Here is a 15,573-nt window from a genome sequence, read left to right as displayed (position 1 = left end):
AAGTATATATCGGCCATTGCGTGGTGCTTATTGTAGGGTCGTGAGCGTTCGCTGCCCTGAGTAGCTGTGTGACTTTTAGCAGATTTGCAGAGGTGTCCACGTGGTTTTAAGGAACAGTTTTGCATCCTTCAGCCACTCGAGGATCCGCTGAGGTGGACAGAAGTAAGCTTCACCTCAGGGGAAAAAGCGTTTACATCAGCGTGAAGACAAACTCGCTATTGGTAGCCATGGTTCAGCTCTCTGTTGGTAGCCATGGTTCAGCTCTCTGTTGGTAGCCATGCTTCAGCTCTCTGTTGGTAGCCATGCTTCAGCTCTCTGTTGGTAGCCATGCTTCAGCTCTCTATGGAGTAGCCATGGTTCAGCTCTCTGTTGGTAGCCATGGTTCAGCTCTCTGTTGGTAGCCATGGTTCAGCTCTCTGTTGGTAGCCATGGTTCAGCTCCCTATGGAGTAGCCATGGTTCAGCTCTCTGTTGGTAGCCATGGTTCAGCTCTCTATGGAGTAGCCATGGTTCAGCTCTCTGTTAGTAGCCATGGTGTAGCTCTCTGTTGGTAGCCATGGTTCAGCTCTTTGTTGGTAGCCATGGTTCAGCTCTCTATGGAGTAGCCATGGTTCAGCTCTCTGTTGGTAGCCATGGTTCAGCTCTCTGTTGGTAGCCATGGTTCAGCTCTTTGTTGGTAGCCATGGTTCAGCTCTCTGTTGGTAGCCCTGGTTCAGCTCTCTATTGGTAGCCATGGTTCAGCTCTCTGTTGGTAGCCATGGTTCAGCTCTTTGTTGGTAGCCATGGTTCAGCTCTTTGTTGGTAGCCATGCTTTAGATCCAATGGGGTAGGCATAGTTCAGCTCTCTGTGGATAGGCATAGTTCAGTTCTCTATGGGTAGATGTGGTTAAGCTCTCTATTTTGTAGGCATGGCTCAACTCTCTATAGAGTAGGCATGGCACAGCCTTCTATGAGGTAGGCATGGTTAAGCTCTCTATGGAGTAGCCATGGTTCAGCTCTCTGTTGGTAGCCATGGTTCAGCTCTCTGTTGGTAGGCATCGTTCAGCTCTCTGTTGGTAGTCATGTTTCAACTCTCTGTTGGTAGCCATGGTTCAGCTCTCTGTTGGTAGGCATCGTTCAGCTCTCTATGGGTAGATATGGTTCAGCTCTCTGTTGGTAGCCATGGTTCAGCTCTCTGTTGGTAGGCATCGTTCAGCTCTCTGTTGATAGTACATGTTTCAACTCTCTGTTGGTAGCCATGGTTCAGCTCTCTGTTGGTAGGCATCGTTCAGCTCTCTATGGGTAGATATGGTTCAGCTCTCTATTTTGTAGGCATGGTTCAGCCTTCTATGAGGTATGCATGGTTCAGCTGTCTATGGAGTAGCCACGGTTTAGCTCTCTATGGAGTAGCCACGGTTCAGCTCTCTCTGGGTAGGTTTGGTTTAGCTCTCTATGGGTAGGTTTGGTTCAGCTTTCCATGGGTAGGTTTGGTTCAGCTCTCTATGGGTAGGTTTGGTTCAGCTCTCTATGGAGTTGGCATGGTTCAGCTCTCTATGGGTAGGTTTGGTTCAGCTCTCTATGGAGTAGCCATGGTTCAGCTTTCTATGGAGTTGGCATTGTTCAGCTCTCTATGGAGTAGCCATGGTTCAGCTCTCTATGGAGTAGGCATGGTTCGCCCTCTATGGAGTAGGCATGGTTCAGCTGTTTATGTTCACTAGGAATGATAGATATATTATCTGTACAACTAATAACACTGTTGTCTTTCCAGGGTTGGACTTGGCCGTATTCCGTGACGAGAAGGGAGAGGTGCACGCCCTCAACGCCTACTGCCCCCACATGGGGGCCAACCTAGCGGCGGGGGGTCGGGTGTTCGGGGACAATCTTGAGTGCCCCTACCACGCCTGGCGGTTCCGGGGGGACGACGGGAAGTGTACGCACATCCCCTACACCGACAAGAGTAAGTGGGGCTTGTTCATGCAGAGGGTTAAGCTATCTGCCAACGTTACTCTTCAGTCTTTTAGTCGTTGTCTTCAGAATGACAAGGGGCATGAATGGCCGAGGCGTCTAAGGAGGCGCAATTCGCTGTGCAGAATTGCGTCCCTTGAGCACTCCAGAAACCTATGATCGTGGGATTATATCCCGATTCTCCTCTTTCATGTTTCTAGGTTTGTCAGCATCATACCTGTGCTCATGGGTTTTACCAAAGTGGTAAACGTCTTAGACCTGCATCACTTTCCTCTCACATTAAGCTGACATGCCATGATATAACTAGAATAGTTTCTTCAAAGAGGCGTTAAATCCAATTCACTCACTCACTCAGAATGAGACTAATGGTAAGGATAGACGGTTTGATTATACACGACAGATATAGGTTCCCAATGGGAAACAAGACATCAAAATGATCCTTCATAAAACACTTCAACTTGTGGCTGGTGCTGGGAACCGCAACTCGCTGTGAGGAGTTGTGTCCCTTAGCCTTTCCAGGTTCCGCTCGTCTTTGATCAGAATCCCAGATTTCATGTCCAAGAGCCGTCCCGATCTTTCTGAGATGCCTCATCTAGAAACGTTAGAGTAGATGACAGTCTTCTGTTGTTAATGACGCAATATCAGCACATGTCTGACTAACTAGCTGCATAGTCCCACTCACTCACAAACCCACTCCCTGTTTCAGTTCCTGACATCGCCAAGGTGAAGTCGTGGCCGGTGACGGAGTTGAATGGATGGATTTACCTGTGGCACCACGCCGAGGGCATTGACCCTGCGTGGATGTTGCCGGAGTTGGAGGAGATTTCTAACGGGTCGTGGACGTACCGGGGCCGGAGCGAGCACATCATCAATGCTCACATTGAGGTATGTGTCATCACTGTGGAAGAAATGCGCTGCTTTAGCATCCGTGGTCTTGTGGTAGAGCGTCCGCCCGGAGAGCGGAAGATACGGGGTTCGATCCCGCCCGCATACCAAAAGACGTTGAAAGATGGTACTTGTTGTTACCCTGTCAGGCGCTCGGTTTTAAGGGGCTAAAACAAGGACTGGTCGGCTCGGAGTCACTATTCTGTGTCTGAGAGGGGTATTCATGTTAATCTGCGGCATGGTATCTCATTTGGCTAGCACTTTAAATCGGCATCAGTCCGTAGTACAAGCAGCCACAACCAACCAGTATTGCTGGAGTATTGCTTGAGTATTGCTGGGATATTGCTGGGGTATTGCTGGAGTATTGCTGGTGATATTGCTGGAGTATTGCTGGGGTATTGCTGGGATATTGCAGGAGTATTGCTGGGATATTGATGGAGTATTGATGGAGTATTGCTGGGATATTGCAGTGGTATTGCTGGGATATTGATGGAGTATTGCTGGGGTATTGCTGGAATATTGCAGTGGTATTGCTGGGATATTGTTGGAGTATTGCTGGGATATTGCTGGAGTATTGCTAGGATATTGCTGGAGTATTGCTGGGGTATTGCTGGAGTATTGCTGGGGTAGGGCTGGGGTATTGCTGGAGTATTGCTGGGGTATTGCTGGAGTATTGCTGGGATATTGCAGTGGTATTGCTGGGATATTGCTGGGGTATTGCTGGGATATTGCTGGAGTATTGCTGGGGTATTGCTGGGGTATTGCTGGAGTATTGCTGGGGTATTTCTAACAGTTGTGTAAAAGCATACTCGCCAAACACTACAAGCGGAATGACCCGTGAAGATCCGGGAGAGAATAGGTCTTCAGCAACCCATGCTTGCCGAAAAGGCGACACTGTTTGTCGTTCGAGGCGATCAGGTGGTTAGCTTCGCTGACTTGGTTGATGCATGTCATCGTATCCCAATTGCGGGGATCGATGCTCATTAAATCAATCACTTGATTGTCTGGTCCAGACACGATTATTTACAGACTGGCGTCAAAAAGCTGGACTATTGCTGAGTGCTGCATTAAACAACAAAAAAACAAACAAAATTAGACATACAATTGGAAAACATATAGAGTGGGTACACGCAGACAAACTGATTGCAGTGCACACAAATAAACACTGCGTTGATATATACAACATATATGACACAGACACACACACAGTGGATATAGACAGACACATTGGTGTACACTGGACACAGCGTTCAGGCCTAAAACACACCAAATTGGATCGGTGGGATCTTTTTGCACATGTCTTCGTATCCCAATATCGTAAAGCGAGGCTCATGATGTCAGTCAGTGGATTGTCTGGTCCAGACTTGATTACTGACAATGACAATGACAAATTGTTTATTTCTGTCTCATCGGAGATACAGGTTATAGGCACATACATTATTATAAAAGTACACTATAAAGTATCTCTGCCACCCACGATGTGGGTTATAAGAGACCATACATAATACATAGTAAAACAAATTGAGTAAAAACATAAAAAACAATATAAATATATATGGTGTTATTGGTAGTGAGGTTTTCTTCGGACAGCCATTTTGTAGCACTTACTACCTAGTGTTGAAATGATATTATAATCATTTAAAATATATACAAGCTCAGTATAGTTATTTAAGTTGCCATTTGTGGGGTTAAATACTTGTGGAAGGTGGGTAACACGGATATCGTCGTAAAGTGAGCAGTGGAGTAGAAAGTGAGTTTCATCTTCTACACATCCAGGGCAATATTTACAAAAACGTTGGTTATACTGGCGCAGGGGGGTAAGGATTATTTGGAGACCGCCGTCATGTTGCTTGAATATTGCTGAGTGCGGCGTTAAACAACACGAATGACCTCACACTGATGTCCATCTGTCCACAGGAGATCCCCGAGAATGGTGCGGACGTGGTGCATCTTGGTCAGGTGCACGGGTCGTTCATCGGTGCTGGCATAGACCTGCGTCACATGTGGAACAAGTTGTGGGGTTTCGCTAAACACGAGTGGAACGCCGAGTGGCAGGCGTTGCCATCCCCAGATGGCCACATCGGTCAGATCAAGCTGCAGCACAGCATCAACATGTTCGGCATCCACATCCCTCCCGTCGACCTCAACATCAGCGCCCAACAGGTACGTCATTCAATTTGAAAACGCATAGCGGAATTGTCACATAAATACAAATATGAAAAGTTTATCATAATGGTCTTGTCCATTGCAACATCCCGTCGTTAATGTTCACATACAGCTTGAATCATAATTAAAGTGTGTGGCCTGACTGACCGTGTCACCTAACAAGGACGTGTCAGTGTTTCTGCAATCAACCGCTGATTTAGCTGGAATATTGCTGATCGCGGCGTTAAACAACATTCAATCGTCATATTGTATCCATTGCAACGCTGGGTGCGGCGTTAGACAAAAAACAAATACATACTATTTTATGAAAGGGTGAGTGGGTAGAGCAGGGTATACTTACCCTTATTGCGAACACCTGGTGTCATCTTAATTTCAAGACCGCCTCCGTCGTCTAATGGTAGAGCGCCCGCCCGTTGAGCGGAGGTCCGGGGTTCGATGCCCAGCCGGGTCATCCCAAAAGACGTTAAAAGATGGTACTTGTTGTTACCCTGTCTGGCGCTCGGCATTAAGGGGCTAAAACAAGGACTGGTCGCCTCGGAGTCAGTATACTGTATCTGAGTGGGGTATTCATGTTAAACTGCGGCATGGTATCTCAGTGTGCTAGCACTTTAAATCGGCATCAGTCCGGACTAGTACAAGCAGCCACACACACACACACATACACGTGCATGCACGTCGCTATATATGTGCAATAATCTTGGACGCGACGTTAAACCCAATTTCACCTCACCTCACCTTAATTTCAAGCAATCTATGATATAATTTTCATAACTAATTTGCCTTTTATGCCCAAAGGAATCTGTTTCTGCAGACAGGCGATGCTTTGTTGTGGCGTTGACGTTTTGAACCTGTTCCTTGAAAGACCTCGTCCCCTGTTTCAGATCGGCCCGGGGGTGGTGTACCTGGAGTTCACCAGCATGTTCGGGAAGGGTGTCTTTATTCAGAGTCTCACCCCTGTCGAGCCCATGGTCCAGAAGCTCGTCCACAACATCTATGTGCACTGGACCATGCCCACATTCATCGCCAAGTTCTTCATGTTCGGGGAGGCCATACAGGTATGTTACCATGGAGATGTTACAGAATGAACAGACACGCCTGCGCACGAGCATGCGCATACTTATAGTCATAGCCCGGACTAGTACAAGCAGCCACACGCAGGCACGCACGCACGCGCGCGCGTGCATGCGTCGTTATATAAGTGCTATAATCTTGGACGCGACGTTAAACCCCACCTCACCTCACCTCACCTCACCTCACCTCACCTCACCTCACCTCACCTCACCTCACCTCACCTCACCTCACTCAGAATGAGACTCATGGTAAGGATAGATAGTTTGATCATATCTGACAGATATAGGTTCCCTATGGTGGAACAAGACACCACAATGAACCTTCACAGACACACTTTGACGTGCTTCTGCCATATTCAGTGCGACTCAGGTGACTGGTGTTGTGAACAGCAGCTCGCTGACGACACCTTACCACCCACTCGATACACTCAGTACACGATACACTCGACACATGATACACTCGACATATGATACACTCGACACATGATACACTCGATACATGATACTCTCAGTACACGATACACTCGACACATGATACACTCAGTACACGATACACTCGACACATGATACACTCGACATATGAAACACTCTATTCACGATACACACAGTACACGATACACTCGACACATGATACACTCGATACATGATACACTCTATACACGATACACACAGTACACGATACACTCGACACATGATACACTCGACACATGATACACTCGATACATGATACACTCGACACATGATACACTCGACACATGATACACTCGATACATGATACACTCGACACATGATACACTCGACACATGATACACTCAGTACACGATACACTCGACACATGATACACTCGACATATGAAACACTCTATACACGATACACACAGTACACGATACACACAGTACACGATACACTCGACACATGATACACTCGATACATGATACACCCAGTACACGATACACTCGACACATGATACACTCAGTACACGATACACTCGACACATGATACACTCGAAACTTGATACACTCAGTACACGATACACTCGACACATGATACACTCGACACATGATACACTCAGTACACGATACACTCGACACATGATACACTCAGTACACGATACACTCGACACACGATACACTCGACACATGATACACTCGACACATGATACACTCTACACATGATACACTCGACACATGATACACTCGACACATGATACACTCGACACTTGATACACTCAGTACACGATACACTCGACACATGATACACTCGACACATGATACACTCGACACATGATACACTAGACACATGATACACTCGACACATGATACACTCAGTACACGATACACTCGACACATGATACACTCGACACATGATACACTCGACACTTGATACACTCAGTACACGATACACTCGACACATGATACACTCGACACATGATACACTCAGTACACGATACACCTGACACATGATACACTCAGTACACGATACACTCGACACATGATACACTCAGTACACGATACACTCGACACACGATACACTCGACACATGATACACTCGATACATGATACACTCAGTACACGATACACTCGATACATGATACACTCGACACATGATATACTCTATACACGATACACTAAACACACGATACACTCAGTACACGAGACACTCGACACATGATACACTCGACACATGATATACTCTATACACGATACACTCAGTACACGATACACTCGACACATGATACACTCGACATATGATACACTCTATACACGATACACTCAGTACACGATACACTCGACACATGATACACTCGACACATGATACACTCGACATATGATACACTCGATACACGATACAGTCAGTACACGATACACTCGACACATGATACACTCGTCATATGATACACTCTATACACGATACACTCAGTACACGATACACTCGACACATGATACACTCGACACACGATACACTCTGCATACAACACATTCATCTCATCAACAACATCGAACAAATACAGGATATTGCAGTACTCTAACAGAAAACAGACGGCGCATTCAACACTTCAGCAAACAAACAACCTTTGTCGTTTGAGGAAATTAATGTGTTTTTGGAAATACTATATGAAAACACCCACAATGTCATGCAATATTCAGACTGCGATGTGTGTCTGTGTGGATTTCTCTCTTCAAAACATTGATGATTATTATGCTCAAATGATTAATGTTCCATTGTTACAAACCAAATTAATAGTAACAATACTTGCACAGAAACGCATAACAATAGTAACAACTGTATTGATATATTCACGACGAGAAAAGGCTGCCGTAGTTCTCGCACATTGAAGGATAATTTACACAGCTGATGTCACAGTCGATGTCGTTGACGTGTTGCCTATCACGTCGAGCTGTTTAAGAGTACTGTAGGTCAGGGAGCTGTTGACGGTTTAACTCGTCACGCGGTTGACACGCGATTTCATCCCCACGTTTTTGTTTGTTTTTTTGTTGTCTAACGTCGCACACAGCACAATGCTCCTACTATATGGCGCTTGCCTGTAAGTAATACAAACCAGTGAGTGATATTATGAGCAACGATGACAGTCAATCAACCCAAGCTTGACCACCGGATCTATTTGGTCGCCTCTTACGAAGTGTATGGGTTGGGGAACGCTTCGAACTGGGATTGCCCCGTGGAATTCTCATAATGAGGAAGTTTATTGACTTTTGAACCTTCCTGTTGGAATGCTAAGCGGCTTGAAATGACATTCATTCGTACTGGGTTTGTCGTTAAAAGGAGTACATTTGCATGAATTGCTTGAAGACCTTCACAATTTCAACAATGGCTCAAAATATGTCCCCAGTCTGTGGAAGATGACCAGAATGAGGATCTGGTGTTTATAATGAATGAGTGAGTGAGTGAGTATTGTTTTACGCCGCTTTTAGCAATATTCCAGCAATATCACAGCGGGGGACACCAGAAATGGGCTTCACACATTGTACCCATGTCGTGAATCTAACCCGGGTCTTCGGCGTGACGAGCGAACGCTTTAACCACTAGGTTACCCGACCGCCCCGTGTTTATAATGAATGACTTGGCTGTGTTATCGTACCTAGGCGGCAGGGGGTCGTTGCTCATTATATCAACCATTAGTTTGCCTGAACCATATTACAACAGACAGCGGGGTTAAACAACTTAACATTGCAATCGTGAACCATTAACATCATTAATTAATTAGAAGACCCGTGAAAATCCGGGATAGAATAGGTCTTCAGCATCCCATGCTTGCCGTAAAATGCGACTATGCTTGTCTTAAGAGGCGACTAACAGGATCGGTGGTCAGCCTCGCTGACTTGCATGTCATCGTATCTCAATTGCGTAGTTCGATGCTCATGATGCCAATCCCTGAATTGTCTGGTCCAGACTGGATTATTTACAGACCGCCGTCTTATAGCTGAAATATTGCCGAGTGCGGCGTTAAACAACAAACAAATACAAGTTAATAAGAACTCTATGTACGGTTTGTTGTAGGTTGAGCGAGATGTCATGATATGGAACAACAAGCGGTATGAAGGAAGACCCATGTTCGTGAAATCCAAGGAGGACTCGCTTATCGCCAAGCACAGAAGATGGTATTCTCAGTTCTACTCTAAAAGCAGTCGTCGGCTCACATTCCAGAAGGAGAATTTGGACTGGTGAAAGATACTTCCACAGTTGCCCCACAGTAATCATGATCATCATCGTGCGTTGAAGAAAACGCAAACCTTTCTAAGGGAGTTGGTGGCATTCGGATTCGGATCTCTACAAATGAGGTGGAAACGTTGGTAATTTTCCGATTTAGAAAAAAATTAAGTGATGTGGAGGAGTTGGTAATTTTCGGATTCGGATCAATATGAATGCAAGTGATGTCGACGAGTTAATAATTTTGGATTCGGATCAATATCAGTACAAGTGATGTCCAGGTGTTCGTAATTTTGGATCCGGATCAATACACGTGATGTCGACGAGTTAGTAATTTCGGATTCGGATCAATACACGTGATGTCGACGAGTAAGTAATTGTTCATTTGGATCAGTACAAGTGATGTCTAGGAGTTCGTAATTTTCAATACAGGTGAAGCTGTGGGAGTCGGTAGTATTCGGCTCAATACAAGTAGCCCGAGTTCCCTGGAATTGTGACATCTAAGGAACAGGAAAACACCGAGATAATACAAGTGTCGAGATAGCGAATCTGAAAGGAACAATAACGTTAGTTCGAGACAACAGGTTGAGTGAGTTGATATTCAAACGATGTTGAATCCTTGATATACTGTTATCGTTTGCGAGTATTACTGGTTTCTGCTTCAATGGCCTCGCTGTGATAGGTCAGAGCTCAGTATTAGGGCAGTGTGTGGAGCTATACATTATTGTGCTTCCGGCTTGTCGTAGTCAAGTTATAGTTTTAAATACATAAAACAAGGTTTATTGAAATGGTGAAAATGTCACCCTTGCATTTTCATTTACATGCAAATATATTTGGAATATATTACATGCAAATATATTTGGAATATATTGAGATGGTTGACTTAAGTCTGTCGCTAACTTGCTTTTATCCGAAGTTCTGTACCTGCTGTTTGTGTCCATGTCGCGACGAAGGTCAGTTGGCCAGTTGGTCTCTCGGCGTTTCAGGCAAAATGTCTTACAGCGACTGACCACCAAACACAACCTTTGTCATCTGTTCACAGTCGCACCTTTTTAAACTGTCAACTGGACACCGTAAATATATTCGTCTATTGCTGGTATGACGTAATGACAGAAACTGGTCGATGACGTCATGCGTGTAGTAAACAATAGCTTTGAAACAAAAGAATAGTGATTGTCGATCTCAAATTATCGCTTCGAGTTGTGTGTGATGGTATTTATGTAACCTTCAAGCAGTTTCAATGCATCTCTTATCTTTCGACGTCCCTCAAAGTGCCAAGATTGTATAAGACAAAATGAAATATTCTTTATTGGAGAGATTGGTTTGTGAGAATGTGAGTATGTATTATTATTTACAAATCAAAACCATGTGTGAATGCCAGGAAACATGTGAATGACTGTCTGACAGCGTGCTGAGGTTTAATGGGGTTGAGATAATCGTAAAATCTCACGTGTTAAGTAGAGAAATCCTTTCCAGTCGTGTTTTCACATAGGTTAGGTCATTGTATCCACTGGCGTTATAACAAACTGTGGCTGAATGGTATATTTATTTTACATGTGTATATAATGTTAATGTATATAGCGATGGATGTGAAATATTTATGTTTATGTGACAAGCACTCTGTTTCAATTCTTATCTTAACAGTCGACATTTGGCCAGACATTCCAAAAGTGTATCGGTGGTGCAGTTTCATATTTAGGATGTTGTCGCCAATTATCCTTGAACGTGAAGTGTATGTACGAGTGCATTGTGTTGATATAGCGTTAAGAGTGTTAAACGAAACATGGCAGAGTCGCGATGTGGTGTGTTGTGGAATAACCATAATGATTTTTAGACTTTCCCAAATAGTTTCATCACTCGAGGTCCATGGCCACCTTTAGTTTCAATACTCGAGGTCTATGTCCACCCTTAGATTCATCCCTCTACGCCTGTGTCCACCATGGTCCATAGCCACCTTTAGTTTCATCACTCGAGGTCTATGTCCACCGTTAGTTTCATCACTCAAGGTCTATGTCCACCATTACTTTCATTACTCGAGGTCTATGTCCACCGTTAGTTTCATCACTCGAGGTCTATGTCCACCATTAGTTTCATCACTCGGGGTCTATGGACAACATCAGTTTATTTCACTCGAGGTCTCTGTCCACTATGGCTTCATCACTCGAGGTCTTTGTCCCCCATTAGTTTCATCACTCGAGGTCTATGTCCCCCAATAGATTCATTACTGCAGTGGTCTATTTGGACTATCGTACCAAGAACATATGTTAATTCATTTCCTGTGCAATTTGTTACGCTTCCTGAACATAACATTTCTGCCATATAGTATTATTACTCAACGTTCGCCGCTCGTATCAGTTAAGGTCAGGTCACCACTGCACAGGTTGTGTCATACATAAACTATAGCGAGATAAGCGGAAATAGATATGTTTCTTATATGTGTCATTTTGTATCAAGCGGTAGCGTAACATAGAAGTATTGACTCTGGAAGAGAGATTGTATCGAAAAGCAAACACGTGGCATTTACACAAATTACACATTCACAAACCAAGGAGCTGGATTACCTTAAATTGAAGAAAATGTATATTCCTAAGTCTATCTTAGTCTTGTCGACATGGGGGGCACGGGTGGCCCAGTCGTCTAAGGCGCCGCGATTCGCTGTGCAGAGTTGCGTCCCTTGGGCACGCCAGAAACCTATGATTGTGGGTTCGAATCCCGGTTCGCCCCGATTATGTTTCTAGGTTTGTCAGCACCATACCCGTGCTCGTGGGTTTCACCGAAGTGGTAAGCGTCTGAGACCTGCATCACTTCGGGCTTACCTCCCACATTAAGCTGACACGCTGTGATATAACTGGGATACTGTTAAAAAAATATTTTTACTCCATTGGGTCTAGTCTATTGGGTATTTTTACACCAAGGATCAGTATGTGTTTTAATTACTTCTGCTTAAAGGGCGTTTTTTTTATTATTTCTAATTTGAGTGTGTCTGTGTGCTGCCACAAGTGATAAACATTTCGAACAAACAACAAGCGAAATATATCGCCTTGCTATGCCTTGTTATTCACTGCAGTTGAAATCAAATATATGTGACGCCTGTATTCGATCAGTAAATAAAGACGCGTAAAAAAATACAGAAAAGGATATATTGGGTCATAACCGAGGGCATTGTTATACAATCGGCTTTTTCAACAGTTTCATGGCTGCGTATTTGTACTCAAGCAACTCAAAATTAATTGGGTATAAATGGTGATTTATTTTGCTTTTTTATGCAAATACACAACTCCCGAATGCCTCCTGTCACATATTATGTGACTTTTGGCGCCCGCATTAAACCCAGGGAGCAATAACAATGTAGATTACAGTATGTGACATTTGCTGCGCGTGGCTGTTCCTGTAAATAGTGCGGACAAGAGACATGTTTGACTGTCCTCAAAATATATTAGCATTGTGAATGTGTGCCTGACTTGTCCATCACGAGTGATCTCCCCTGTCTGTAACTGCCGGCTTAGCAGATACCAGTGTGCATGTACACGCCGCACTTTCTTAACCCACTGCAAAACTTAACTAAAGACTTAACTTTTTTTCAATAAATCGATTATATCATTTCCACTGAGCTTTGTTCATGGAGAATCACTTCTTTGTATTTCTTCGTTATAAGAGTCTGCATTTGTTGATTCGTTAATTTATTTATTTGTATAACCATTTACATATTTCTGACAGGTGTACAGGCATCGGTTTAGATGTGCAATCATACAGAAGTAATTAAATCACAGTGTTGTTAAAATGTACGGCTTCGCGGCTTTCATTTGTTGATATTTATACGAATGCTTTTGTTGTGTCTTTGTTTGGACGTGGAAAGTTGGGACCAAGTGTTGCATAATATATATCCCGTCTTTCACCTTCTGTACGGTCGTCATGACAACAACTCCGTGTGCTTTCCACTATTACCACCTCTGTCAATGCTAAACTGTATATATGTATGATGTTAATATGCATTAATAAATTATTATTTTTCTATTATAGTTGTCTGTTCATTACATCACTCGTTATTTATTCAATTATTATTTATTTATTTTATTCATTTATTACAAACAACAACGACTTGTACAGACGCCAGTCTTGATTGCAACAGAGACAATCACAGCGCTACCTGCGTGTCGCGTTAATCTGACTATCACTCTTAGTGGATGAGGAGGGGTGGGCTTTTGCTGCCTAGCAACCTCGGCGGACTGTGAATGAGTATGGTTTTACGTCGCTTTTAGCAATATTGCAGAATAGCACAGCTGAAATGGGCTTCACACATTGTACCCATGTCGGGAATCGAACCCGGTCTTCGGCGTGATGAGAGGACGCTTTATCCACTAGGCTACCCCACCCCCCCTCGACGGCCTGTGATGTAAGTTTGCTGGACAAACCACACATCTTATCATACTATGTGAAGAGCAATGGCCCTGTGTGTGAGAAAGGGGGGTGGAGAGGCCCCGAAACGAGAATAAGGGAGACAATGATATAGAGAAGGAAGAAATATAATTACAGAAATTAAAGAGAGAGAGAGAGTGGGGGGGAGGCCCCGAAACGTGAATAGCGAGACAATGACAGAGAGAAGAGAGAAATGACAGAAATATATGATGATTCACCGTCATGGTAACGAAGCTGTGTAAATCCTGAATACATCTAATTAACTTCACAGGCAGAACAGTGGTCAGTGGCCGCGAGTATGACCCCGTGCACAGGTCAACCCCTTTCAGGTCAGTCAACATCGTGGTACGATGACCAGCCAGTCTGCGCCTTGCTTCCGAATCAGTTGCCCTTCGTGTGCCAAGCAGCATATAGTTAGTTAATAAGTGTCACATAGTTAACAAGCAGCATATAGTTAGTTAACAAGTGTCACATAGTTAACAAGCAGCATATAGTCTGTTAACATGTGACATATAGTTTGTTAACAAGCAGCGTATAGTTTATAAACCAGCGGCATATAGTTTGTTAACAACCAGCATATAGATTGTTAACAAGTTGCATATAGTTTGTTAACAATCATCATATAGTTTATAAACCAGCGACATATAGTTTGTTAACAACCAGCATATAGCTTGTTAACAAGTGGCATATAGTTTGTTAACAAGTGGCATATAGTTTGTTAACAAGAATCATATAGTTTATAAACCAGCGACATATAGTTTGTTAACAAGTACCATATAGTCTGTTAACAAGTGGCATACAATTTGTTAATCAGCGGCTTATTGTTTGTTAACAAGTGGCATATAGTTTATAAACCAACGGCATATAGTTTATTAACAAGCAGAATATAGTCTGTAAACAAGTGGCATATAGTTAGTTTACAAGCGACACAAAGTTCGTTAAAAGTGGCCTTTAGTTTGTAAAGAAGCAGCACATAGTTTGTTAACAAGTGGCCTTTAGTTTGTAAAGAAGCAGCACATAGTTTGTTAACAAGTGGCCTTTAGTTTGTAAAGAAGCAGCACATAGTTTGTTAACAAGTGGCCTTTAGTTTGTAAAGAAGCAGCACATAGTTTGTTAACAACCGGCGCACAGTGTGTTAACAAGCAGCATATAGTTAGTTAACAAGCGGCAAATAGTTTATTAACAGGCACGCTCACATCACAATCCTCGTTCTTACCGGCGGGAGTGAGGACGAAGTGGCAATAACACGTGACCAGCTTACACTGTGTGACGTCATGCTCCTATCGTTGTTCGTAATGTCAACCACTGGTTGTTCGCTGCCTTTGTACTTACTTCATGTGTTCAAGATGATCTCGTTTTCAATGCTTCAAGAGGAATGCAGTCAGCTATTCTTTATAACAATATAATGATATCAGAAAACGCAA

The 15,573-nt window shown here is 43.7% G+C and overlaps 1 protein-coding gene across 2 annotated transcripts in view; it reads left to right on the top strand.

Moving 5' to 3' along the window:
* The window catches only part of LOC139459821 (cholesterol 7-desaturase nvd-like), a 44,377-nt gene extending 30,632 nt beyond the window's left edge, over positions 1-13,745 (top strand). The window contains exons 2-7 of one of the 2 annotated variants that reach the window (XR_011652703.1): positions 1,747-1,935; positions 2,650-2,828; positions 4,746-4,991; positions 5,876-6,049; positions 9,584-11,835; positions 11,932-13,745. Coding sequence is in view for 1 of the 2 variants with exons in the window: in XM_071241517.1 (XP_071097618.1) it covers positions 1,747-1,935; positions 2,650-2,828; positions 4,746-4,991; positions 5,876-6,049; positions 9,584-9,751 (956 nt within the window). In the remaining variant the exon portion in view is untranslated. Of the gene's footprint in view, positions 1-1,746; positions 1,936-2,649; positions 2,829-4,745; positions 4,992-5,875; positions 6,050-9,583 lie in introns of both variants that reach the window. The other variant, XM_071241517.1, reaches the window with a different exon arrangement.
* The last annotated feature ends 1,828 nt before the right edge of the window (positions 13,746-15,573 follow it).

This window comes from Haliotis cracherodii, unplaced genomic scaffold (genome assembly GCF_022045235.1).
Source record: "Haliotis cracherodii isolate W230 unplaced genomic scaffold, xgHalCrac1.p SCAF_13, whole genome shotgun sequence".
Classification (NCBI taxonomy): Eukaryota; Metazoa; Mollusca; class Gastropoda; order Lepetellida; family Haliotidae; genus Haliotis; species Haliotis cracherodii.
The sequence above is the reverse complement of the archived record's forward strand: the minus strand, read 5'-3'. Positions and strand labels throughout refer to the sequence as shown.